This window comes from Atractosteus spatula, chromosome 5, assembly GCF_055471065.1.
Source record: "Atractosteus spatula isolate fAtrSpa1 chromosome 5, fAtrSpa1.hap1, whole genome shotgun sequence".
Taxonomy (NCBI): domain Eukaryota; kingdom Metazoa; phylum Chordata; class Actinopteri; order Semionotiformes; family Lepisosteidae; genus Atractosteus; species Atractosteus spatula.
Window position 1 is genome coordinate 30,499,873 of NC_142710.1, and position 25,569 is coordinate 30,525,441.

The following is a 25,569-nucleotide window of genomic DNA, read 5'->3' on the forward strand; positions in this document are numbered from 1 at the left end:
TTTTTTTTTGCCTTAAGAAAAAATCACGTAAAAAACAGGAGCACAAACAGATACAAAAAATTAACTACAAGACTTTTAAATTCATAATTACATGAAACGATCTTGAAAAACGATTATACAAAACTCCATGTGTAATATTTCTGTAATTATAAAGCTTTAAACTAACCATTGAAACACATCTTAAGAATGTTATTCTTCTTTATTTCTATTTTATTATACAAGAGTTCCTTTTGCTCAGCTTGTAACTCAAACGCTCCGTGCAAATAATCACTTTCGGTTGCCTACGATGGGCTTAAACTGTCTGGCTGCCTTGCTTGGTTCTTTTAGAATGAGCTGTGAGCGGAGTGAACCTAACGAATGCTTTTTGGTTGCAGAGTGAATATCTCCTCAGCGGACTGTACAAGATGGGTGGATTTGAAACGCTACGGGAGTTCAGTCTTTTTAGATGCTTGAGGGAAGGCAGGCAGTCCAGGAGGCTAATTCTTCTGATCGTTTTCATTGCTTTGCTTCTGGATAACATGCTACTCACCGTAGTCGGTATGTACGGCTTGTCAAACTGTTTATCCCTAGTTTACTGAGGGAAAATAAACTTTCACGCCTATTTGACAGATGGTGTCATTCGGAAAAATGATCTGGGGGAGTTTCGACTAAATGGTAAAAATCAGTTCCATCTGTAAAAGTTGGGGATCATAAAAGAATTAGGTTTTGGATGGATGGAGAAAACCGTTGAGTACAAAACCGGCGTAAAAGTGAATAACTACAACAGTATTTTCTTTCCGGTCTGAGTACCGGTTTCATCTGATCTGTGCACCATAACATCTCACGTTCAAAAGGATACAGTTAAAGTCTACCGTGTGTATGTCACTGCCGCAGACGTGCGTTAATTACTTGGTGCATAGTTTACTATGTGACGGGCGATTCGTGTAACAAAAGTAGGGTTCTTTGAAATTAATTGTATTTAAACGTTTAATGAATAAACTGAATCTAGCAGCAAAGATTTTTCAGATTTCTCAGGATTACAAATAAGCATTGTGGAGAAGTGTTTTATTCCACAAAGCATTCACTCATGAAACATGAGAAAATAACAATTACAGATCATATGCGCTGACGTGAATTTTCTAGCATTCTGATACCTGTAACCTAGCCTTTCCATTCACCAGTTTTACATGCTTCGTGTTCTATGCAGTAATAAGTAAAGATCAGTAGAAATAGTATTGTAACTATTTTGTTTGCATGAAAGTTAAGGCCATCCCTTTAAGCGTTTTTACTGTATGCAATTCTGGGGAAACATTCTTAGTTTTCAACATTTTAACAGGTTTGCTCCAGAAGTATGCCTATGACATTGCATCTACCACGAAGTTAGAGTTTTGTCGTTCCTTGAACGTTACCGAGACGGTTCGGGGTTGAAGAAGCCAATAGAAAGGTTAAATAAATATCGAACGACATGCTTTCTTGTTTTCCCTGCATTGAAACCACACCTGTTGCGAGTAACCGTGAACCAGTACATAACGATAAAACAATAACGTCTATTTGTTAAGTGTTAGATACATTTTAGGTGCGCTTAGAATTAATTATAGTTCTAGTGTCCTCTTATTGTTTCTGCTTTGAGTTTTACACCGCTACATTCGCCAGGGTAGCTCAGTGATCCCAGTGGCTTTTACATTACTCACGCTGAATGGTATTCCTTTAATTGTTTTTAAACGGCATCCTGCATTTCTGAGTTCCCAATACATTTTTGGTTTATATCTGTCTTTTTATGGTCTTTTTTGCATTTCAATAGTTTCCTACGTGGAAATGTGTCGTGTCAATTGTGAAGAATTACACTTCAGACTGAATTATAAAGATAAAGGTGTTATTTTGCATTTCATTTAGGACATAGAGAGGCACGGGTTAACCGTTATGGGGGAAAACACCCGTAGATCTGTCCATGTGCAAGCTTCATGTACTGGCAGATTCTTTGTTCATCTCTGTATAACAAGTGCAAATAAATATTAAATTAATATAAAGGTCTCTGTTGGTAGTATGTGTGAGAGACCAGACTTCTGTATTTGTGTTAAATTGCATTGAATAAGGAACAGAATCTGGTCTAAATTATTTGTATTGCCCAATATTAATTGATTAAATGGAAAAAAAGGAATACATCCCATTGTACTGTATATACAATATTCACCTTATATGGAAGAGACATTGGACAGCACAGTGGCGTGCTAGATGACTTTTGGATCTTAGATTTGATTCTGGACTGGGGTGTAGAGTTTGCACATTCATGTGGAGTTTCCGGGGCATGCTAGCTAGGATAATTGGTGCCTATAAAGTTGTGTGTGCCTGCCTGGTGATGAACTGGAGCTTTTTCCATGTATAGTTCTACCTTACAGCTTGCAGGGGAAACACTGGAGTTCTGTGAACCTTATACAAGGAATGGTGACTACCTGGTAGAGGATGAATTGATTGAATGATTTACTTTTATTAAGCAGTGTTAATTATGTCTTTAGTGAGATTTGGTTTTATGCCACATTAATTGCAATGCATTTTAGTTGCATGATAACTATCATTTATTCTACTTAGATATAATATATATATATATTAGGATGTGCTGTAAAAGAATTACAGACTACTGTATAAATGATGATTGGACCTTTAAAACAGAAATAATTGGTAAAAAGGCATTGCACTGAAGACATATTCAGAACAGTACATAACAGCCTTAAAAAGCTGATAAAATAGTTTGAACATGTACAGTATGTGATATCCAGTGTATATGGTCACTAGTTATTATTGATAACTTTGTTGTCATTTTTGAGAAGGTACCAATATGCTCCAGCTTATTAAATAGAAAATCAAATAGCAAAACTTACATCTCGGAGTAGATGATAAAGGCGCATTTGACTAAAATGAATTTGAGAATTGCAGTGAAATCTTTCAAGGAATCTTCAGTTAGTCTTTGTGTTTAGAAGCTGCTGGATTATTTCCAGTGGTTAAGGATTGAGGATGATTTCCAGTGGGCATGGAATGGACAGCCTGGGTTATTTGCTTGTCTATTTCCTTTTCATTTCTAGATCTGCATCTCTCCTAAAGTGAAGCAACAAGTTCCCAGCATCAGATCTGTGGTTTGACTCCTTTATATAGGCAGCCAATTCACTGCTGAATTCCTAAACCCAGTAACATCTTGGCATTCCATGAAAATCAACTAATCTGATCTCTCAATTCTTAAACTCCACTGAGGCCTGAAATCAATTCTTCCAATACTGGCTTCTTAAAGAGGCTCACCTGTGTCAACCAGAAAGTTTTCAAAATTAAGGAAACGTGCACAGCAGTATGCTCAGTATCACATTAACAACTAAGGTGCATAACAGTTCTGAGAAAAATACCTTATACTCCAAATGCTCCTGCAGGAGCATCATTAAAAATTTCTTGTGTAGAAGTCTCAGAATACTGAGAGCTATGCAATGTCGTGTGTGCCCAAGAGTTCCTCAAGAGTTCCCTTGGCGATAGTATGCTTTAAATGTGCTAATGATTTTTGTGGTACTTCTGATAGCTGGAATACATTGCAGTTTGTACATTATAATGAAATGTTTTGAACCTTATTAAACCAGATCTTTTAAGGGGGGTTTAAGTACTGTACATTTCTGTTACCATCTTGGTTTTGCAACAGATTAATTTACTTTTTTACATTTTGCTTCTCTTCTAATTTACTGAAGCCTCAGTATTATTGTACACCTCCATGTTCTAGTGCTTTTTCTGCTTCAGTTCAATTCAGCTTATCAGGACGTCCCCTGGAGCATCTTAATGAGGTGAGGCTCACTGTCTAAGGTTAAAACAACATTTTAGACAATATTTAGATTCCAGACCCAACCTTTTGGCACTGGAGCTTTTATTGCCTAATTGTTGTCATATTCTGTCATCCTGCATATCATCTTGTAGTCTGTGGCATAAGCACGGTGTGAAACTGACACCCTATGGGGACGGAGCTTATTAGGTTTGCAGTCCACTGCTATTCAACAACAATAATTTCTCAGGTATTTTCTGGTTACATTTAAATCCCATCTTAGAGGAAGACGGCAGGAGCCACATGCTCATTGAGACATTAGAGTGGTTGGACAATATTACAAACCACTGCTCATGTACACTTGAGTATCACCATTTTACCAGGCTGCTGTGAATAGTGCCTACAGCTTTGATAAATAAAGCAACCAATAAACCTACTCATGTTTACCCATGAAGAGGTTGTGTAGTTTTTAATTATTCATGTTTAGAAACAATTCTCTTTTGACAGGGCTAAAAGAAAGAGCCGTTGTTTTGGGATTTATAAATTATTTACAGTATTCAATTCATTGTTGTAGTTTATGTTGAATGTTCATTCATGGATTTAAAAGTTATCTTTATATAGGGGCTTAAACATCATAATACAAAATAAAACCTTTAATTTTAAGGTGAACAGTTCCTTCTATCACCTTTATTTTTTGTTTTTTGATTAAGAGATTAAAATTGCCATTTTAAACTCACAGCAACTGATCTCAAATGTAACTCCAGGTGGCCCCGATTGAAACGTGCACTGCAGCTTGCAGATTCCTGCTGACACTGTTGAAAGTCCCAGGGTTCTGTATCTTTGCATGTACTGTATGTCTTGCCAATGCTTCAAGTCACGTCCTTCATAAGGTATGTGCTTTTTATCGTTTGGAATTCACGGGTTGAGTGGTTGGTTACTGAAGGACCCCTGGACCCAGGTTGCCAGAAAAATGATCTGCTCACCTCAGGGTAGGGTAGGGCGGTATGGGTTGGCCAGGACTCTCGGCTCTCAACCATAAAGTGATCCCTGTGGTCTCCCAGGTGTTTCCAGGCATACAGTGCTCTCTCCTCCAATAGACACTGCACGTCCAGTATGGGCTGCAGTGCCTGTGATGTGGTCAATGACGAGCAGGTCAGAGGAGTGTCTGTTTTCACATGGACAAGCACAGCATTCAAAGCTCTTCAATCCAGTGCAGAAATTGCTTATGGTTTGTGCATATTAGATGTGTTTTCGACAGTACGATAATACTGGTGCCATCCTAACAATCGTAAAACAAAAACATGATTGTGGGTGCAAAAACTCTAGTTTTTAGAATATATTAAATGGGTGCAAAAACTGAAAGAAAGCTTAATTTTCAACTACATGCTGCCTATAAACCAGACAGTAGATACAACCTTGTGAGATTTGAAACTTTAGTTTGTCTTATATTGAGTGTGTAGAGATTTACCTTTGATAAGGATGACCTCAAACTGAAATGTTGTACAGTATCATATGTTGTAAAATATTTTGGTTACAGCATGTATATAGCTGACAAAATGTAACTTGGATGTCCCTTTGTATGTTCTACTGTAAAGGCAGTCACAATAGGCTGAAATCTTTGTTAAATCTGACCACATCACACAGAACAGAACAAATTATCATGCTAATCCCTTTATTTTAAAATGCTTTTAAATGATTATCAAGAAAATTAACATTATTATTAGTGTGAATGTTAAAAGAAATATAAATATAAATTAAGTAATAGTGTAATCACATTACACAAAATCCAGTTACAAAGCAGATATACTAGTTTTTCTCATCAGCTTAATGATGTATGAAAAATATGTTCTTCCAATAGCCTCTATCTCATTTTCCCATATATCCTGGCCGGCAGAAGTAGCATTGACTTCTCATTTCCTCCTGTACTGCCTCATTGATGTTATCTGGGATCCGGACAGGCAACTCAATCACCTCAGGGCTAACTAGTTCATTCACAGCTAATGACAAGTCTGGATCAAGTTCATAACTGTATACTTGTGGATTTAAAACTGTATCCCCTTTAGAAACAATGGGTCGTTCTAACTTCAGTTCTTAAGTTTTACTTCTGTGCTTTGTTAATTATATTAATAAGCACTAAAGTTCAACAATTCTATAATATGCATTTGTTGAATTTTTTTGTTTTTCATTCTGACCATAATTCTTTTTGCATTGGACTGATAAAAAAAAATTTTTAAACCATTTCATTTCAGATTTTTACATTTTTCAACAGCTACGATTCCAGCTTAAGAAAGCTTTGAAAATAATTGCAAAGGCTGGACAAAATCTCATATTTTCATTTAAAAAATCATAACTACTTCAATATTTCAGGCATCATATTTTCAGTTTAATGACTTTTTCTGCATTATTATTACTTTGGATTGTATGTTATTGTGGAAGTTTAGCTGCGGTGTTTAACTTTCATTATTATGGGAAGTAATACATACACACTATCTTTTCTTAATACCTCATACTTACATAAAAATTGTTTTAGAAGCATGGTTTTCAAGCTGTTCTCTTTTTCTCTGGGTTGTTATCACTATGTTTATGTAGAAATTCATGCAAGTGACATTATTAAAAAACCAGAAAGCTCTGTTCTGGAGCCTCAGATTAGCTGTGTGTTGATCAAGAAGAGTATAGTTCTCTCTAGTGATGGTAATTTTCATTAAGACAAAACTTGCAAAAGTTGTGCAAATAATATTTCTAAGCATCTTAAATTCCAAGAAGTAAATTTCCTATGGCTAGGCCCACAGAAAGAAAGAATAGTAGAGCGATTAGTTGTCACATGTTGAAGAGATTATATCCAGTTGGACTTTCACAGAGAGTAATAAACATTTGAGTATTCTCTTCCCAGAGTTCTCTCTCTGTGCTGCAGGTTGATATTACAGTCTTTAAATTAAATTATGGTAATCAATAAAAATAGGTAAAAAGTGCAAAGGTATAGAAGTAACATCAATGTTGTTATTTCTTTGGCACACTAAAGCTAAACAGAGCTAAAAACACAAGCCTTGAGCAAACTGAAACTACAGTTTGGTCTACAGCTAATAAGATTAAGAGTGGTTATAGGAGGGGAAAGTATTCAACTGAGAAAATCATTTTATTAACAACTAAACCTTTTCATGCCCCTGACTCAGAGACTTTAGATGTCTTATATAATTGCAACACAGTGTCCTGAAGAGCTTGAAGTACCTTATTGCTTAACAGCTTAGTGGTAGTTTGGGTTTGCTAAATGGTATCCATGCTTAATGCAGAAACAAGCACTTTGTTTAGGATTTCTATATTATATACTATATTTGAGCATTAGATTTATATTTAAAATAATGAAGTAGTTCACAATGTCTTGTGGAAAAGAGTAGGTATTCAATAAAATATTAAATAAAACTGTACAAATTATAATTGTAGTATCTATTTAAGATATTTCCATTAAGAAAATTCCTGTCTGGAAATGCAGCGGTTGTGGAAACTTGTCTTTCAATCTCAAGATTCAAAATACAAAACAAATGCAAAAACCAAAGGCATGTGTCACACTGCAATATCAGGCACTTTTGTGATAAGTGATTTTGGTCAGGTTACACATATATCCCCAGAATATAGTTGGCAGTACACATATCTTTATACCCTGTATCACTGTAAAAGGATAGCATGGTGGTTAGTACTACTGCCTCATAGCTCCAGGGTTCTGGGTTTGATTCTGATCTTCACTGTCAGTATATATGCGATAACTGTGTTTATATGTTTTTTGTCAGCATTCTGGTTTCCTCTTTCCTCTCAAAGTCATGCACATTAATTTTGACTAGCTACTCAACACTGTTTAACCAGGGTGTAATGAAGGCAGTCAGTCTCCCCACATTATTACCTGACCATGAGCAGCCTGACCTTGGTTTCTCTCTCTGCAATGCCGATATGATTAATGTACAGTAACATCATCAGCACATAATGCCACAATCATACAAAAAGATATTGGTGGACTGCTCCTTGAAATTGTATGAGACTTACCTAAATGAGGAACATTATGTTAGGATTAGAATTAACAGAATGCTCAGCAATCGCATCACTATTATTTTGCTCTAAAAAAACAGTCAGTATGGTTATGCAGACTAATAGAGTACTGTATATGTCTAATACATTTACCAAATGTACTGTATATTTATATACCTCCTAATATGCTTTAATCAGAATTTAAATTAGAATTTGAATAAACATTGAAATGTGAAAAAAAGGTTTCCAGTGGAAACTATAATGAAGTACTTTTAAAACTGAGACCAGGATGCACTTTTTATGCAAAGGGTTGTGGGAGTACAGAACACGCTACCCAGCCATGTTGTTGAAGCAGATACCCTGGCTTCTTTCAAGAAACAACTGAATGTGATTGCTGGATCAATTAGCTGCTAACTACCAAACGGACAAGATGGAACATATGGCCTCATGTTGTTTGAAACTGTTCTTACGTTTTACATCTACAGCTGCAATAATAACAAGCCCTACTTAAACTCCTAAACTGATAAATACATTGAGAATAAAGTCGTACTATGTGTGCTTTTATGCTTGGTATTTAAATATTTGTTAGAAGTGGATTCCTCAAAGGTTTTTCTTACATGATGAATGAATGCAAAACATAAAAATATTAGGTTGTTTGGTCCAAATGGACTTGAAAACTATTATAGAAAGATTCCCATTCAAATAGGTCTTTCAGATGTTAATGATTGATTTTTCTTTTCTAATATAAAATGTTACTAGGATACAGAACAATTTGTTTCATATGGCCAGAATAAACTGAAGAGAAATAATTTATTGCAGATGCACAACAAGGAAATAGGCAAACCCTGCTTCAGGCTAAAAATATCAATTTGATGAAATCATGAAGATAGTAAGCTGTATTTTCTGTGTTGTAAAACTCTACTTATCCTCCTCTAGTAGACACTAGACTAGAGAATATAGAAAATATATCATGTACCATGCTTGTCCAACACAACACTCCAAACAGAAACCAAGTATAGAACATCATAAAAGCAGGCAAGCCTCCTTATTTATTATGTGGTGATTAATTTAAAATACTGTTATGGGTGTTACAATGGTCATAAAATTAAAAAATGAATAGAAACGATAGCCGGCAGAGGAGGTATTTGCTGATCAGTAGGGAGTGTGACTGTTATAATAATAATAGATGAAGCAGCATCTTCTGGTTTACCTTAGTTATTTAAGTTCTTGGTATATCATTAAGAGTCATTACCAGCCCAGAGACACACAATAAAAGACAGGTAGGCAAAGGAAAGAGAGAAGAGGGAGGAGAAAACACATGGAAGAGACAGGGAGAAAAGAGAAGAAGCAAGCCAGGCAAGAGGACCTTGTTCAAACCAACCATAAAGATCAGATTCTAGCTAAATATTTGAACATGTGTTAAAAGAGACTGCAGTTCTATTAAGAAAGAACACATGTTCATCTCTCTCTGTAATAATAATAATAATAATAATAATAATACTTTCTTTACACTTATATAGCACATTTCTGGACACTTTACTCAAAGTGCTTTACAGGTAATGGGGACATAATATTCATTTAATAATTATTTATCGCACAGCTCTGTATCATATGTTCTTAACTCCAATTTCATAAAAATATTTAGACTTTGATCTGGTAGAGAGGAGTGAAAATCTGAAACATGCACATGAATGGGGAGGGTTTAAAAAGAAATTACTCAATCGTTGAGAGAAGTAGGAAAGTTTGATCCAAGTTTTAATATAACCTCCCTTCATCTGGATGCTCTTAATCATTCTCACTTACTGTACCCTGTGTTTTTTTCTCCAGTGATTTATATTCTTTCCACCATATTCTCTTCCTGTTTCATTGGGGATTTATTTTTATAGTGGTTGTTAAAAATGTTATGTGTCCGGGTCTGATGTACTATTCATGGGGTGTACAGGTTTGTGTATTATAAATTGGGTGTGCAGGTCTGGTGTATAAAATGTCAGGAGTGTGGGTCTGATATATGACTGTATATCTTGGGTGTGCAGGTTGATTGGATTATACGTGAGGTGTGCAGGTCGGCTCTAAAATGTACTGCTAAACAAAGCAATGATAATAATAAGCAGGCAAGAAAAGTTTATAAACAAGAAAATATAACATTTTACCACCTATAAATTTGTTTACGGAAATACTACTCAAGACTAAGTGTTTGGAATAGTGTAAATTTCTCTATTATTAACCTATTAAACCTACTAAATTAACCTCTTTTATTTTTTTCATAGTTGATATGATAAATATAAACCATATGAATAATAAATGACAACATACAGTACAGTAGTCTCACCAGGGAAAACAATATTTTGGACAAATGCATACTGTACTAGTATATCAGAGACAATGCATTAGGCACTCTTTTTGCCTATTTTAAATAATTGATATCACAGTGACTATGACTTTAAATATTCATACAGGCAGTATTAAGTTAAAACGATTCAAATTTTACATATTTCTAGCTTTATATGTATACTTCAAAAGTTATTATTGGTGTTAATGCAATTTATTATCTAGTTACTTAAATATATGATGAAGCTGCAATCTTCTACAAAATATCTATTCCATTTTCTGTCATAATGTACTTTAACATGGTGATGCTGACCAGCACTGAACTGACATTGCCTCTTTTGTTGTCCTCTGTTGGCAGTGCCCATAATTCCGAGCTACATTTATACTACGGAACACAAAGCCCCCCCTGTAAGGAACCAGACTGCTTCTCCTCTGACCCCAGGAGCCCCAAGTAACTTTCACACTATCTTCTCCTACTATGACAACTCCACAAGGTTGACTGAGAATGGCTCTGAAGTAACCACACAAAGGCCAGGGGCTTATTCATACCCCACAACTGAAAGCCTAGGTGGCAACACCACAAAGCCAGAGTCTGACTGCCCCAAAAAAGACAAGGATCTTCTCAATGAAAATGTGAAAGTTGGTTTGCTTTTTGCCTCCAAAGCCACAGTGCAGCTGATGACTAATCCCTTCATTGGACCACTTACAAACAGGTAGGTGACTTGAAAACAGTCTTTGGCCATATTTGTCATATGAAAACTGTATAGATTAAACATATGGGTTACTTTTATGCTTTTTTGTGTCATGACTATTATTGCCAATAGGTATGTAGCTCAATAATAGATTATTATGGATTGACACTGTGGTAATTGTAGCTTCTACATTACAATACATTTTACTAGTATCTATGGGATTTTAACATTTAAAAGTACAGTATGGCACCTTTGCTTGTTAATTCAATGGAGAGCTCGAACTGATAACTAGAGATGTCCATTATGTTGTATGATATGAATGGCGTGCTATTTGATGCTGTTAATAAGATCTGTGTTTATTAAATAGCTTAAAGGGCAAACTGTTACCCTACAATAAAAGTAGTTATTTTTCCCATTACAGTTCGCTATATTAAATCCTTCCTTGGTATTTGCAAGCTCACCTGCATATTTCTAAATCATCAGTGCATCAACACAATGTGATGATCAGGAATCATGTTCTGTTTGTTATTACAGTATGTATTAAGGTGTGTATCCTATGGTAATGCTGTTTTCAATGTATTATACTGTAAATTACTATGTTTTTAATGTAATCAGTTTTTTTGGAACCTAAAGAATGTACAGTTGAGGCAACTGTCACGATGGGTAGCTTAGGACCCTGTGCAGACGGTATAATCCGGAAGTGACTGGAAAAGGGCTACTGGGAAAAGACAGTCAGGAATGGAAGGGATGGTGAACAGGGGGCGGTGCCGACAGTGAATCCAGGTGCAAGGGGGGGAACACAGGCAAACAAGTCCAAAAGCAGTCCAATGTAGTATATCAGGGGCGCAGTCCAAAATCCAAAACCAGAGAATCCATCCAAGACAGAACGATTAAAAACAGGAACAGGGACAAGGAACTAGGAAATTAAAAACGGAGTGATGAGGCCAGGACCCGGACTCAGCTGGGTCAGGAAGGCAATTGGAAGCCGATGCCCTCAGACCACGGACGTAGGGCGACTTGAAGCTGGGCGGGCTTCCGTCTTCCAACGCAGAGCCCCAAGGTTCCGGAGCACCAGGTTAAAACAAGAACGGAACAAGGGGACTGGTGAACGTGATAATGAACTTAACACAAAAGGGTCGGAGCGCCCTCTAGAGGAGGGATGATGATCGTGACAGCAACAGCTTCACATACTCGCACACTAAAGAACAGGCAATTCACCTAGTGAAGCCTTTGCGTAAAGCAAGTATACTGTAGCTCTCCTCGAAGCTAAAGAGATAATAAGGAATTGGATAATGATGAATACATTCTGTTCTGTTATAGTGGATCTGATGAACCTTGGAAAATGCATTGTTTCGGCAGAAACTCCACAGGAATGCTAGCATGTAAATAAAAAAAATGGAAAAACATTCACGAATCACAATGTGGCTTTTAAAAAGTTAAAGGAAATCATAGGATTTAATTAAAATGCTTTTTGCAGAATTGTATTAATGCCTAAATTTTGACCCTTTAACTGGCATTGAACAATGACTGAGGCACCATGATGTGGTACAGTAGAGAGTGCTGCTGTCCTACAGCTCTTAGGCCACAGGTTTGATTCCAGACTGGGATATGTAAGGTGTGGAGTTTGCATTTTCCTCCCTGTGTCTGTAGTGGCTTGGACTGGATGTTCCCACCGTCCAAACGTGTACTGCCTAGGTTATATGGTGTCTCCCAATCCTGTTCCCTACAGCGAAGGACCCAAGTCTGAAACCCTGCAAAAAACAAACTGTTTGATAATGGATGGAATGGCATGTTTGTCTGTTGTGATCTTCCTTTTCCTATAAGTAATTGCCTTTCCTTATTGGTAAAAGCCATTGCATCATGCACTGGAGCATTACTTGTTCCATTGTGTCTTGTGTTTATAACCAACTCTCTAATTTGAAACATGTAGTTGGAGGGAACAGAACTCGCCACTGAATTACTTTAGAGATTAGAGGAACTAGATTTGGAGTGACGTGAATACTCTGTAGTCTCATGAATCAAGACTGGCTGCATATGAGAAAACAGTAGTCTAAAACAAACAGCTCATCAGGAGTTACTTCAACAAAATTAAGGAAAAGTATGTCTAACCTTCATGTCATTTGCAGCAAGATTCAGTATTACTGACATCCTGTGGGTAATCAGATGTTTATTTGAAGTACTCTGTCCTTTTAGTAAGTTCGAACTGAATGTCATTTGAAGGTATCTCTTTTGTGGTTTCCTTGCAGAATAGGATATCAGATTCCAATGTTTGCTGGGTTCTGCATCATGTTCATTTCCACTATCAGTAAGTTACCCCTACCGTTTCCTGTTTAGATGATTAACAAATTTTGCCTAGGTTGATATGCTTTAATAATCACTTAATTTATAATCGATCTTTTTTTATATTGTTGTTATCTAGTGTTTGCTTTCTCAAAGAGCTACACCTTGCTGTTTTTGGCAAGATCTCTACAAGGAATTGGATCTTCTTGTTCTTCTGTTGCTGGTGAGTCATTTTTCACTGCAACTCCAATTATAAAGCACCCATACAGAACAAAATAAAACTTTTAAAGGCGTTCAATTATGAGAAAGTAATAAAGGGTACATAAGGTTGTTATAAAATGCTACAATACAATACAAATGTTCCATTTCTATATACTGTCTTTCAAGCACAATGCAGAACAACTTGAATACAAAAGAACTATTAGAACAAAATTTAATTATCAATGCATATTGGGTTTTTGTAATTTTTTCATGTTCTTGGAACAGAAAATGGACCTGAAAGGCAAGCTGCAATATAGCTAATCATTTAACAGCAGGTACTGTATACACAAAAAAACAGTTGCCACTTCGAACATTCACTTCAGGAGAAAAAATTAAGGATTGCAGAAGACTAGTATAACTGCTAATAATTACTACCAGGATCAGAATGATTCTAAAAATCAGCAGTAAGATACTAATGCTATATTTCCACTTCCACTTATATTTGCATTGTTATCTCCACATTATGCAGTTTTAAGAGAACAAAATTCTATATAATCTAAAACAGTGATTCTCAAAGTTCTATGGTCCGTGGACCACTTACACCAAGTCATAGATGCGATGGACCACCTATGCATACGTCCACTTCTTACCCTGTAAAAATCATCACCTATTAATGTACTAAAAATAACTAATACTGAATTAAATTTTATGAAAAGTACTAATATTTTTACAAACAAAGCTGCATGTTTTGCAAATGTTTTTATTACTTAAAAGGTTAATGTAATGTGAAGAATAGAGCTGCTTTTGTTGAGCAATCAGAGAAGTTGATATCTGGATCCAAGCTGTAAAACTTGAGTCTCGTGTCCGGAAACACACGAAGACATCACATCAAGCACACCTTCTGCTTCCTTGCACATCACATTTATCAAACTGTTGGAATTAGAATTACAGCACGGCTGGTATGATTCACAAATTACCTCAACCGCATTTTCACTTCTATTCTGCGCTTACTCGCACTTGCGCTGTCACTATCCTCGCTTTATTTGGGTTTCAGAGTCCCAGATTTGAGCCAGTGATCCATAATAACCCCTCTGCTTTGACTGCTCCTTTAAATTACACTTTAAACTTTCAAACTAAAAGTTAGATATTCAAAAGTAAGAACAAAACGGTATGAACAATAATAAGTGCAACGGTCGAACCCCACTAACATCAAAACGTAAACAGCGCAACCACGCAATCATGACAACCAGTGATGGGCGGGTTGATTCGGGTTCAGAAAGAAATTTAGATCAGGTTGGGCGGATGTGGGTTGATATATGACCAAAAACAAAATATTGCAGAAAACCGATCATTTGTATCTTAAATTAAAGTGATTTTAAGGCTTAAAACTGACGTTTTACCATATTTAAGCCCCAATTGGTTATATCACAAGGCAAAGTGGTAGAAAACGTAAGCTAAGAGACAACAGTGTATTACAAAGAAAAAAAACATAATGGCAACCTCGTTAGAGCAGATCAGGACACAACTCCAGAACGGTGAGATAAAAATAAAGAATAAGGAGGGGAAAAAAGAGCCAGGTGGGAGAAGTTTGGCGAGCTAGTCAGCACAACAGAAGAAAAAAGCACAGGTTACGTTATCTGCATCGATTGTGAAGCACTTTACAGAAATGACAGTCACAAGACGAGGCTACTTTAGTCTGTTTAAAACAAGGAATCTGAATATGCTGTTTCAATAAATGTTGATCAAATGAATGTTCGAATATTGTTTTAAATATGGAGCCGACCCGTGCATCACTAACGACAACAGACTGCTGCACGGCTGCAAGGACGTCGCCGCCAAACTGACTCGTTATCAATGTGTGACATAATTTAATTAGTGGTCCATAAAACTAAAACACTGAAGCGATAGTCACTGATGGGGAGAATGAAGAGGCGAGGTGATCCGCTTTAACTCAAGCTTCATTAAAACACAAAGGCAACAGAGGGGTACAGCCAATGAGAATGAATGGAAACTTTGCCCTTTCAGCAGACCTTCAAGTCAGCCAAGCCTACAACTAGGCTGGTGCTCGCCCCATGACTGACACACACAGTCCCCTTAACGGCTGGTGAAACCCCGATAATTAGAACCAACACACATTTACCCACTATTTACAGCTTGCAGTTTTTAACAGTGCTCCTAGGGGGAGCCCCTTCGTAGCGGACGCTACAATATTCTTCCCTCTGACTTAAACAGCGTAGACTTGCTTTAAGAAAGATGATTAGGTCAGCCCGCGGAGCACACTTTGAGAACCAGTGATCTAAAAGAATTCAAAATTTGTATTCAAGTTCACTAAATTATTCTTGATAATCTTCACTCACCAGTATACTGATTGGCAGTCACTTTAAAGTCATATAAAAGGCTTATTTGACTGAACTAATCAAAATAATTGAAGAACAGAAACAAAAAGAGAAAAAATACACAATTATAATCATGTGATGCACAGTGCTCATTTAAGCAGCAGAATATTTTAAAAATATCTATATGGCACACTAAATTACAACATGCGCCACTTCTTGCTCTGCAGCCATACCAAATTTCAGCTTCTGACACTCTGGTGCTGGCTGCAATGCTGGCTGATTGATGGCAGATTTAAAATGGGTTGATTTGCATTCTTTGTTTTGAGGAATGGGGATGCTTGCTAGTGTCTACACTGATGATGAAGAGCGAGGCAATGCCATGGGGATTGCACTAGGAGGTTTGGCCATGGGAGTGCTAGGTTGGTACAATGCTCTAATACAACTTCACAATCATGTTCATAAACTAAAGAGAATGTGAAGCATACGTCATCAATTATAAAAGACTGAGGATAAAAAAGCAAAACTGTCCTTTTTCAGACCTAGTATTCCCTTCTGATATTAACTTTGTGCTATATATTACTTTCTGTGTGATACAAACATGACCTAAAGTCTTGGCACAACCCATTTGAAAGGACACATCTGAAGCCTTTTCTGCTAATAACTTTAATTACCATATATCCAAGAAGGTCATGATGTCCAACTGTAATGGTCAGTTTAGCTGCAGGCTTTTTCTTACTGGAAGTTTGTTTATTAAAGATATGGCAAAGCTTAGCTTCAACTCACAAAGATTAGATGTATGAAACTAAACATTTCTACTGATTGCATGTGTTCAGTTGGCCTGATGAAACCAAAACTGCAAATGGCTGTGTAAGTAAATCAAAGAAATGTTCAATACTGATGGAGGGTACCAAAAACATTGCTGTTCTGTTTTTTCTCTTAGTTGGCCCCCCATTTGGCAGTGTGATGTATGAGTTTGTGGGGAAGACTGCACCTTTCCTGATCTTAGCTGTACTGACTTTGCTTGATGGAGGTTAGTTAACAACAGTTCACATACACAGATGTGCTCTCTTTTTTCCCTGAGTCAACCTTATTTTTTTCACCCTCCCTTCACAGCTCTCCAGCTTTTTGTTCTCCAGCCCTCCAAAGCAGAGCCAGAAGTAAGTGCCACTTCAATGATATCAGAAAGGAAATCGTACCTCCTTCTTTAATTCACCCAACCCAAATTCAATGTAAAAATACAACTATCTTTTTTTAAAAGTTGCCTTAGTTTCTTTAACGTCACTAAATGAGACATTTGTGTTTCACACAAAATATCATCCAATCATTGTCACATCTTCAGTTTATACGTACAATATAAAGGTAAAGGTTAAAGATGTATACAGTACATCAATGCCGCCTCATCCTCTCTATTCTGCTGTGTGAGATAAATATTCTTCTGCACAGGTGATGTTTTTTTAAAAATGTTAATTGGAACGAGCTGTCACTTGTTTTTACATATTTAAAGCTACGGAATACTGCTAACGACCAAAAATCTGCATTCATTATTCTGCACAGATCTTAAATTATTTTATTTTTTTTGCTCTTGTTGTGCTCTATTGTATATCACTATAAATTCTGACATTTCCATGGGAAATCATAAGAAATAAGACTGTACTGATGTTAAAAATACTTTTTAATTACAATGCAAATGTGAAAAGACTATAATATACCGGAGAAATACTTGATATACTTGGTCAGATTTACCTACTACTGGAAAATAAATGTTAAATTTAAAATGTCCTGTTTTTTCTAAAAAAACAGTCTTAGTCAATTTAATTGAGCAATGAAGAGTTTTATTGGAAAGAAAACTGTAAGATCTCTCAGCACACAAATACCATATCTCACGACTGCATTTAGAAATCAGTGCAGAGATGCTGCTGCATTGTAGCAGAAACACTACATGAACAATTCCTCATTAATTAGGCACATCTCTTCAGTAGCTATCCAACCTTTTCTGCCTGTTGAAGTAAGATGAAAATTGCTAACAAAATCTAAGCATAATTAGTTGGATAGTGGTAATTAATAATCATGTTCTGAGTTCACCAGGCGAGAAGGTCTAGGAAGGGTTAAGTAATCAGAGGTACTGGAAAAAAATAATAATTTCTGATATTTATGGTTTTGTGTTCACCTTCACTAGATGCAAACCAATAGAATGTGTCTTTTTGTTGGAGAATTTCAATTCTAAACTATCATGTACATTCTTGATATTTAACACCAAACATCAACACTTCCAAAGATAATGGCTATAATTAAAAACAGCAATCTTGTTAGTCATATGTTCCCTTTTGTCAGCTTGTGTTGCGCATCTCTGCTTGTGGTCTGAGCAAAAGCATCTAACAGCCAGATGAAATTGAAGCCCTTGTTTGACATAAAAAATAAAAAACACAGCATCTACAGTATGTGCACATCACCCCAGTCAAACAGATGCTATGGATCATCATCCAACTAACAGCCTACCTCTTTGCTCTGAACAATCTGTGGCAACGTGCTTTACACCCATTGTTTTATTTTCTTCAAAAATGCTGATGAACATTTATTAATTCAACTTGCCTCCTTGCAGGAGCATCTCTCCAGTTGTTCAAAACGAATCTAGTTTTTTCGAGTTTTAATACAGAAATGTATTTGAAGGAACACCCTTCCATCACAAAGATTAGTTGTCCATCTTCATGAAAACAGATCTGTAAGCAACAAAACCTTCAGCTACCATATTTCATTGTAGTGAATATGGTTCTTCTTTCGCTTCTCTTTCTTTTCTTTTTTGTTGCTGTTCTACAGAGTCAGAAGGGGACCCCGCTACTGAAACTCTTGAAGGATCCTTACATTCTGATTGCTGCAGGTAAGACTGGCAACCACAACATTGGAGCAGGACTGATGAACAGGACAAAAACAAAACTGGTCATAGATTCTGACACAATGACTAACCCTTCACATTGTGACTCTGTAATTTATTTCAAATGTGGCATGGTATTTACGAAAATTAATGTGTTCAAAAAACAAAATCAAAGAAGACCGAATGTCTTAATTTGCTGAATTCGCCATCACAAAGCACAGAAACAGGTCTAGCCCTTCGATGTGAAAGGAAGAGTCCAAATTTGAAAAAAAAAGGAAGCATACTGGATTTTAATTGGGCTTTCACCGTCAGAATAGATTTTGTTACCATTAAAGTGCTGAAACACATCTGTGCCAGTGAGTCCTCCCACCACATCAATTATCAGCCTATTTGTTGAGGTTGAGCTAATAGAGGGTATTATGTCGGAAAAAGGCCGTTTCATGTTTTAGACAACAGTGGGGATTGGTGAAAGAGGGTGAAATAAAAGGCTTAACACTTATCAATTACATTGTTCCTAGGGTCCATCTGTTTTGCAAATATGGCCATTGCTATGCTGGAGCCTGCGTTACCAATCTGGATGATGGAGACAATGTGCTCAAGGAAGTGGCAGCTAGGTATTTTATTCCATCACGCTTGGCATGATTAATCCTTGAAGTAGTAGGGTACCTTTGCCAAGGGGCTTTTGTGGAGTATTCCTTAAATGCTATCAAGGTTAATAAAAATGTTTAGACGAATGTCTTATACCTGTATCCACCTGATTTTGATGTCTTTGTTAGAAACCAGTATTTATGTCTATGGATTGGATGAAATCAGAGCCTCAAAATCACCCATCTCAAATTTTCAGACCAAAAAGATTCTGTTAAACCGAAAGCCCCAGTCACTTGACATTTGAAATTTGAAAGGTTGTTTGAAATTCTGATTTCATCCTTTGCAGGGCTTTGACTTTATTATTAACCAAGGAATTGATTATAATAATGAAACTTCAGCTAATGATGAACAATAGGCACTGAATTCCAAAATGCAACTTAAAAGACTGTCATTTGAAACTATATCATTTGAAAAATCTAAATACTTTATCACATTTTATAATTACGCTCTAATATACTGTAAGTGGTATATACTGTATATATTTCTAATGTTATAGTCCTAGAATCCATGGGTTCCATGAACATACAGAGATTCATGGATTATAAGGGTGGATGGTGTGCAGCTTATTAGAGGGAGATAGTGGATCTAGAAGAAGCAGGAAATGAGAGTGCCATTCTTAGCAGAGTATGGTGCGCATTGTCTAAGGAACCATTATCAATACTTCTCTGGGAGCACTGCTTCCTTTCATAACAGACTGTGGATTGAGACTCTGATAACATATTCCCTGTTATCTCACTATTCTATTTGTGACAGGCGTTGCTTTCCTACCAGCTAGCATCTCCTATCTTATTGGAACCAACATCTTTGGTATACTTGCGCACAAAATGGGCAGGTATGGGAAATTGCACTTTTTATCATCTCCTCACCATCCCTTTCAATTTCTGTACCAGCAAAGCACACTTTCTCTCTTAGTCAGGAAATTTGCAGAACCCCTGTAATGAAGTCATAGGCACTGACTGCCTGGGGACTCGCAGGGACGTTGGCCTGTTTGCTAATTTTTATTGCTGTGCTGTGAAACTGCACAAGAACCAGCTTGGTCCTTTCTATTTCTCTTTTAATACCAACTAAGGTGTGGTGTAAGACAAGAGCCATTATGGCACTTTTTGTATAATTTGGAGGAATTAACAATGAGTGATGGTGTGTCCATCGTTTGCCCTATTCTAAGACACTTCATAATATACAGTGGCTAACATTTTTTGTTGAGTTTCATTTTTTCCAATCCATCCTTATATATTATGTCAATCTGTGTATTTTTTATATTCTTCACCTGAGTGTTTGTTAGCATTTTACTTACTCTGACGGCATATTTAGGTACTGCATAACAGGTGTGAAAAAGTGTAGAGCAAAACAATAATATTATGTTAAGTACTTCTTACTATATTTTTGCAGACAGTGATGACTTTGTGCCTTCATCCTAAGTAATTTAATAATAAATAATATTATCCTTAAAAAATGGACCCCTGGCCACATCTTGAGCCAGGTCTGTTTTAATCTTTGAAAAGCAATATTCTAAAGAGTGAACAGTGCAATAACAATTCTGGTCCATCACTTTGTCTCTGGCAGTTACTTACCAACTCTTAACTCCCTCACAGATGGCTGTGTTCTCTCATTGGAATGCTACTTGTGGGGATAAGTATCTTATGTGTAAGTATTCTGCATACTGTATCTGTTCTGAAACCTGCACTTCCTTCAGATAAACACTTCAGAATGTTTGAATTGTGGCCCCTGAATTATGGATTACCCAGATCTGGAAGGTGGAAGGATGCATTTATGGAGAAACTAGACTGGAGAGGGTACAATATTTACTTTTTGTTGTGTATATTAAAGAGCTAAGAACAACAGTGCCTTCATGATGATATAACAAATTACATAATATTCAACAAACTGTGTGACAGGATATAGTCCAGCAATTCGAAACTATTGAAATATCAGAACAGTTAACAAGGTCCCATGTATGACAGGCCAGTTTAGAGCAATCATCTAACTCAAAACAAATCATGTAAAGGTGTAGATGATGTGCAATTACACACCTCCAAGAAGGGGTTCTACTTTGCAGACTAAATGGTTTTCTCCTTATTTGCTTTTGATTTCATTAATTCTTTGAGCAGTGTGCTCAAGCACTGGGACAAACCCCCGTAACACGATTCAGTGATGCTTCACTTCCATCTCTTCCACATCGCCCTCTCTGAGTTAACAGCAATGCCAAAGGAGTGATGCACAATTTGTCAAATCAAAGCTAAATCACTCAGTACACTGTATACAAGGTGGTAGGTACTTGACATTGTTAGAGGTTCTGCTTAACTCAGAAAAATAAAAATATACTGCAGTTTCTATTGGCATTATTATTGAATACTTGAATTCATTTAAAAGATTGAGTAGCCTGATATCGTCTTTTCCTTTGTTGTGTGCTCTGAGATACTTGCCGTGGTAAATGCTCATTAAATGAAAAAGAGTTGTTTTCACAGCTATTTAAAAAATTCCTCAATAAAGTCAGAAATTTTGGTGTTGTGTTCCAAAGTTGTTAAGAAGGCAACTGTGGACTTTTGAACTATTACTTATATTGCCTACACTAGGTTCATTCAAAACTATCAGTAGGAGTTGATTACAATGTAGCTGACAAAAAGGTTAGTTTTCCATCATTTATGTTCCTTAATTATATGTGGCCCTTTTTTGTATTATCCAGGTACCGTTTGCCAAAAACATCTATGGATTGATTGTACCTAATTTTGGAGTTGGTTTTGCAATTGGTGAGTAAGCTGTGCTTGACTGTTCTATTAAGTTGAGAAGCATGAAAACTCACTAATTGAATGCTTCCCTATATCATAAAATCTGTTACAGCTTAGGCTCACATCATCTTGAAATTCAAAATTCGTTTTAGGACAGCTCCGTGTACCTTATTGTGCATCTTCATCTGTATCTAATTTTCTCTTTAATGTTCCAAAAGATATTTACTAAACTCACTTTCATATTTCGTAATAGGCTTTTATAATAGTTGCTTAACAATTATGTTAAAATCATTAGCATTCAAGACTTTTCAAAAATGGACACATACTCACTAAATGAAAATCGGTACAATGTGCTATGAAACAACTCAACGGTGGTATAGGGGTAATTTGCTTCTGATATGTGTTTTCTTGTAATAGTTTCTCAAATTTTCGAATGAAAAATCTTTTTAAGGAGTAACTTGTAAGTCAAGCCTTCATGAATAACATACTAACAAATGATGGACAGACCCTGTATAATACTTAGCTAAGTACTAATTAACTGTTGTCAGTCATAAACACGTTTCAAGATAGTGTCATGCATTATGTATTAGTCATGAACTAGCACTAAACAAACTGTGTTTAGGTATTAAAGAATTAATACTTGCCTCCTGATTACCCCTAAAATAAAGTGTTAGAGAACAGGAGAACATTGTATAGCACTCCTGCCCACTTACTCATAATGGAGACATACTGTAAATGTTAGCCATTGACATCGGCACAAAAGGTCTGATGGCAGAAAAGAACTTAGAAAATCTACCATGTAACTCAAGCAATCACTACCGCCTAATGTACTAGTTAGTGGACAGAATTGCACTGAAAAATTAAACTTGCCTAAAAAGAAGAGAATGCCAAAATCTTTCCTGCTGCATGAAGGCTTCAAATAGAATATGTGAATTCCACCCAAACTCCTGGTGTCAGAACTGAGCCCAGCAACCTGGAGCTGTTGGGCAACTACGCTTTCCTAATGCCACCCCAATGAATAACAGTAAGTTATTAAAAGTATTGTGTAGGGAAAAGTTATTATACAGTAAGGAGATACATTTCCGTGTGTCTTTGCCTCTCAACAGGGATGGTTGATTCTTCCATGATGCCAATAATGGGGTACCTCGTTGACCTCCGCCATGTTTCTGTCTATGGGAGTGTGTACGCAATAGCAGATGTGGCCTTCTGCATGGGATTTGCTTTAGGTAAGTCAATTCTTTGGTTTCAGATCACAATTAAAAAGCATTTTTTTAACTTTGATGTCAAGAGAAAAGCTATTTATCTTACGTTTTTGCAGGATATTATGTTTTGGAAAACTTTGAGTTTATGACTACTGAGTATAACCACACTTCACAGGTATGCCCTGACCAAACCAAAAAAATGCTGGCAAATGTTCCTTTATACCCTCGTGAGAAGCTAACTGGAATGGCAGTAAAAGTCTGGCAGCTCTACAGGGTATGAGAAAATCTTGCCACTTTGCAATTGTTGTAATGTATTATTTTGTGATGACCAATTAATTTCCAAGGGAAAAAAACATCGTAGCAATAATAACAAAAAACTCATAGGTGACAATCTCTCATAACAATGTGCTAGCAATTGCATTCATAATGCCATTTGAACAGATATTTTTGACAAGTTTAGGTAGAGTAAATGTGATAACCTGTGAATGAAGTGAATGCAAAGGATCTGATGCTCTATAAATACAATATAATGGATAATGTACAATATGTACATATATGTACAATATGTACTAAAGCTTTACTTGGAATGGATTGTGTCATTGTGATAATCAACAAAACTGTGGAGGAAAGGCAGTAAAATAATCAGCTTTAACTGGGCATGCTATAGGCTTTTCTTTGTAACATGAAACAGTAAATTGATATTGTACATTTTAAGTAATAAAAATAGGAAGTAATGTTGTACTACCATTTAACCCCCCAAACAATCAATGTCATGTACTTACATCACAGTGTCCTTGCTTGCAGTGGCTTCTTGCGTGACCTTTAATTTGAGGGGCTTTTCCTCATGTTTCCCTTGATGCTGTCAAGGTCCATCAGCGGGAGGCGCCATTGCTAAAAGTATCGGATTTCCTTGGCTGATGACCATCATAGGCATTGTGGACATTCTCTTTGCACCCCTCTGCTTCTTTCTGAGGAGTCCGCCAGCCAAAGAGGAGAAGATGGTAAGAACTGAGTCTGTTTGGTTGACATCAGCAGGACCTTAATACGGCTGACACTGTAGGATTCAGTCACAGACCACAGGCTTTTAGGAAGCTGAAGAACGCGGTTGCTGGCATATGTCTGGCATATGTTAAACCCCAGCTGTCACAAGGTTTTGCAAACTGATGGCACACAACTGGCTAAACGCAATTATGTAAAACACCAATCCAGTGCTGGATGGGCCTAGTTGGGATAGAGTATCCTAGACGTTCAAGGAGGTAGCTGCATCAGCATGCGTAGGCTGCAAAGGGACAAGTAAAATTTGTCTGGCTTATTTTTGACCTGTGTAGCCGGTTTTTCCTTGCTATTGTTAGTGAAGCAAAGGACGTTGTACTGAAGAACAGTGCAGGTCTTCAATGTTATCTTGCATTTTTGGCTGAAGGAAAGCAGAAATACAGCAAAACGCACACAAAAAACAGCAAGAGGGTGCTCCTTCCCAGCAAGGGGGATAGATACCTTGTCTTGATTTTTAGCTTTCAAACCCTAATTGTAGATTTGTTACAAGATTCCTTTTAAGTCCAGTTTGTACACAGAAGTAATAGTTTGTTTCATTTTATACTGAAATTACATAATGTACATGTTCCCCACCAAGACTTTTTCTAGTCGTGACCAGAGCAGCCAGCAGGTCAGTAGTCCTTGCCAGCATCCATGTCACCCTGCAACTCACTACTGGTAACCCACTGAAACTCAGGTGGGAGTCTGACCTGGATGGGAGAAAGCTATTGTTGCTGTTGGAAGAGGTGTTAGTGGGGCCAGTAGGGGGCACCCACCCTGTGGTCTCTGTGGGTCCTTATGCCGCAGTATAGTGACGGGGACACTATACTGTAAAAAGGCGCTGTCCTTCAGATGAGACTTAAAACCGAGGTCCTGACTCTCTGTGGTCATTAAAAATCCCAGGGCGTTTCTCGAAAAGAGTAGGGGTGTAACCTCGGCATCCTGGCCAAGGTGAGCGTTCTGGCGGACTATGGCTGCCGTCACATCATCCAGGTGGGGCTGCACATTGGTGGTGGTGGAGGGGAGTCCCCATTACCTGTAAAGCTTTGAGTAGAGTGTCCAGAAAAAGGGCTCTATAAGTGTAAGGAATTAATTATTATTATTATTACCACGACACTGGGACCCATTCTGTGCATTCGCTGAGCCACTAGGGAGGAGAAATGGGAGTATTTTGTAACTCTGAACCATTTGTTACAAGAGAGTACCAGATAACCTAATTCATTGCATTCAATGCTTTTTGCCCAGGCTATTCTGATGGATCACAACTGTCCTGTGAAAACCCGAATGTACACGACCCAGGACAGCAGGCAGCACTACCAGATGGGTGAAGAGGAAGAGTCAGAAAGTGATGAGTAACAGCAGATGCCAGACATGTATGTGACCCTTGAGAATATATATTTTGTTTTATAAGAAAAGCAATGTTTCCATGTAATCATCCTGTTAAGAAAGTCTGTTTTAAATGTACCATTATTGCA

The 25,569-nt window shown here is 37.0% G+C and overlaps 1 protein-coding gene across 1 annotated transcript; it reads left to right on the forward strand.

The window, feature by feature from the left end:
- The first annotated feature begins 401 nt into the window (after positions 1-401).
- Positions 402-25,569, forward strand: slc18a2 (solute carrier family 18 member 2). The gene is made up of 15 exons (XM_088916875.1): positions 402-537; positions 10,467-10,821; positions 13,047-13,105; positions 13,220-13,303; positions 15,944-16,036; positions 16,558-16,647; positions 16,731-16,774; positions 18,432-18,492; positions 19,005-19,100; positions 19,888-19,966; positions 20,727-20,778; positions 21,818-21,881; positions 22,967-23,086; positions 23,930-24,063; positions 25,340-25,569. Exons 1-15 carry the CDS (start codon positions 405-407, stop codon positions 25,448-25,450), a joined length of 1,575 nt encoding a protein of 524 aa, XP_088773001.1. The 5' UTR covers positions 402-404; the 3' UTR covers positions 25,451-25,569.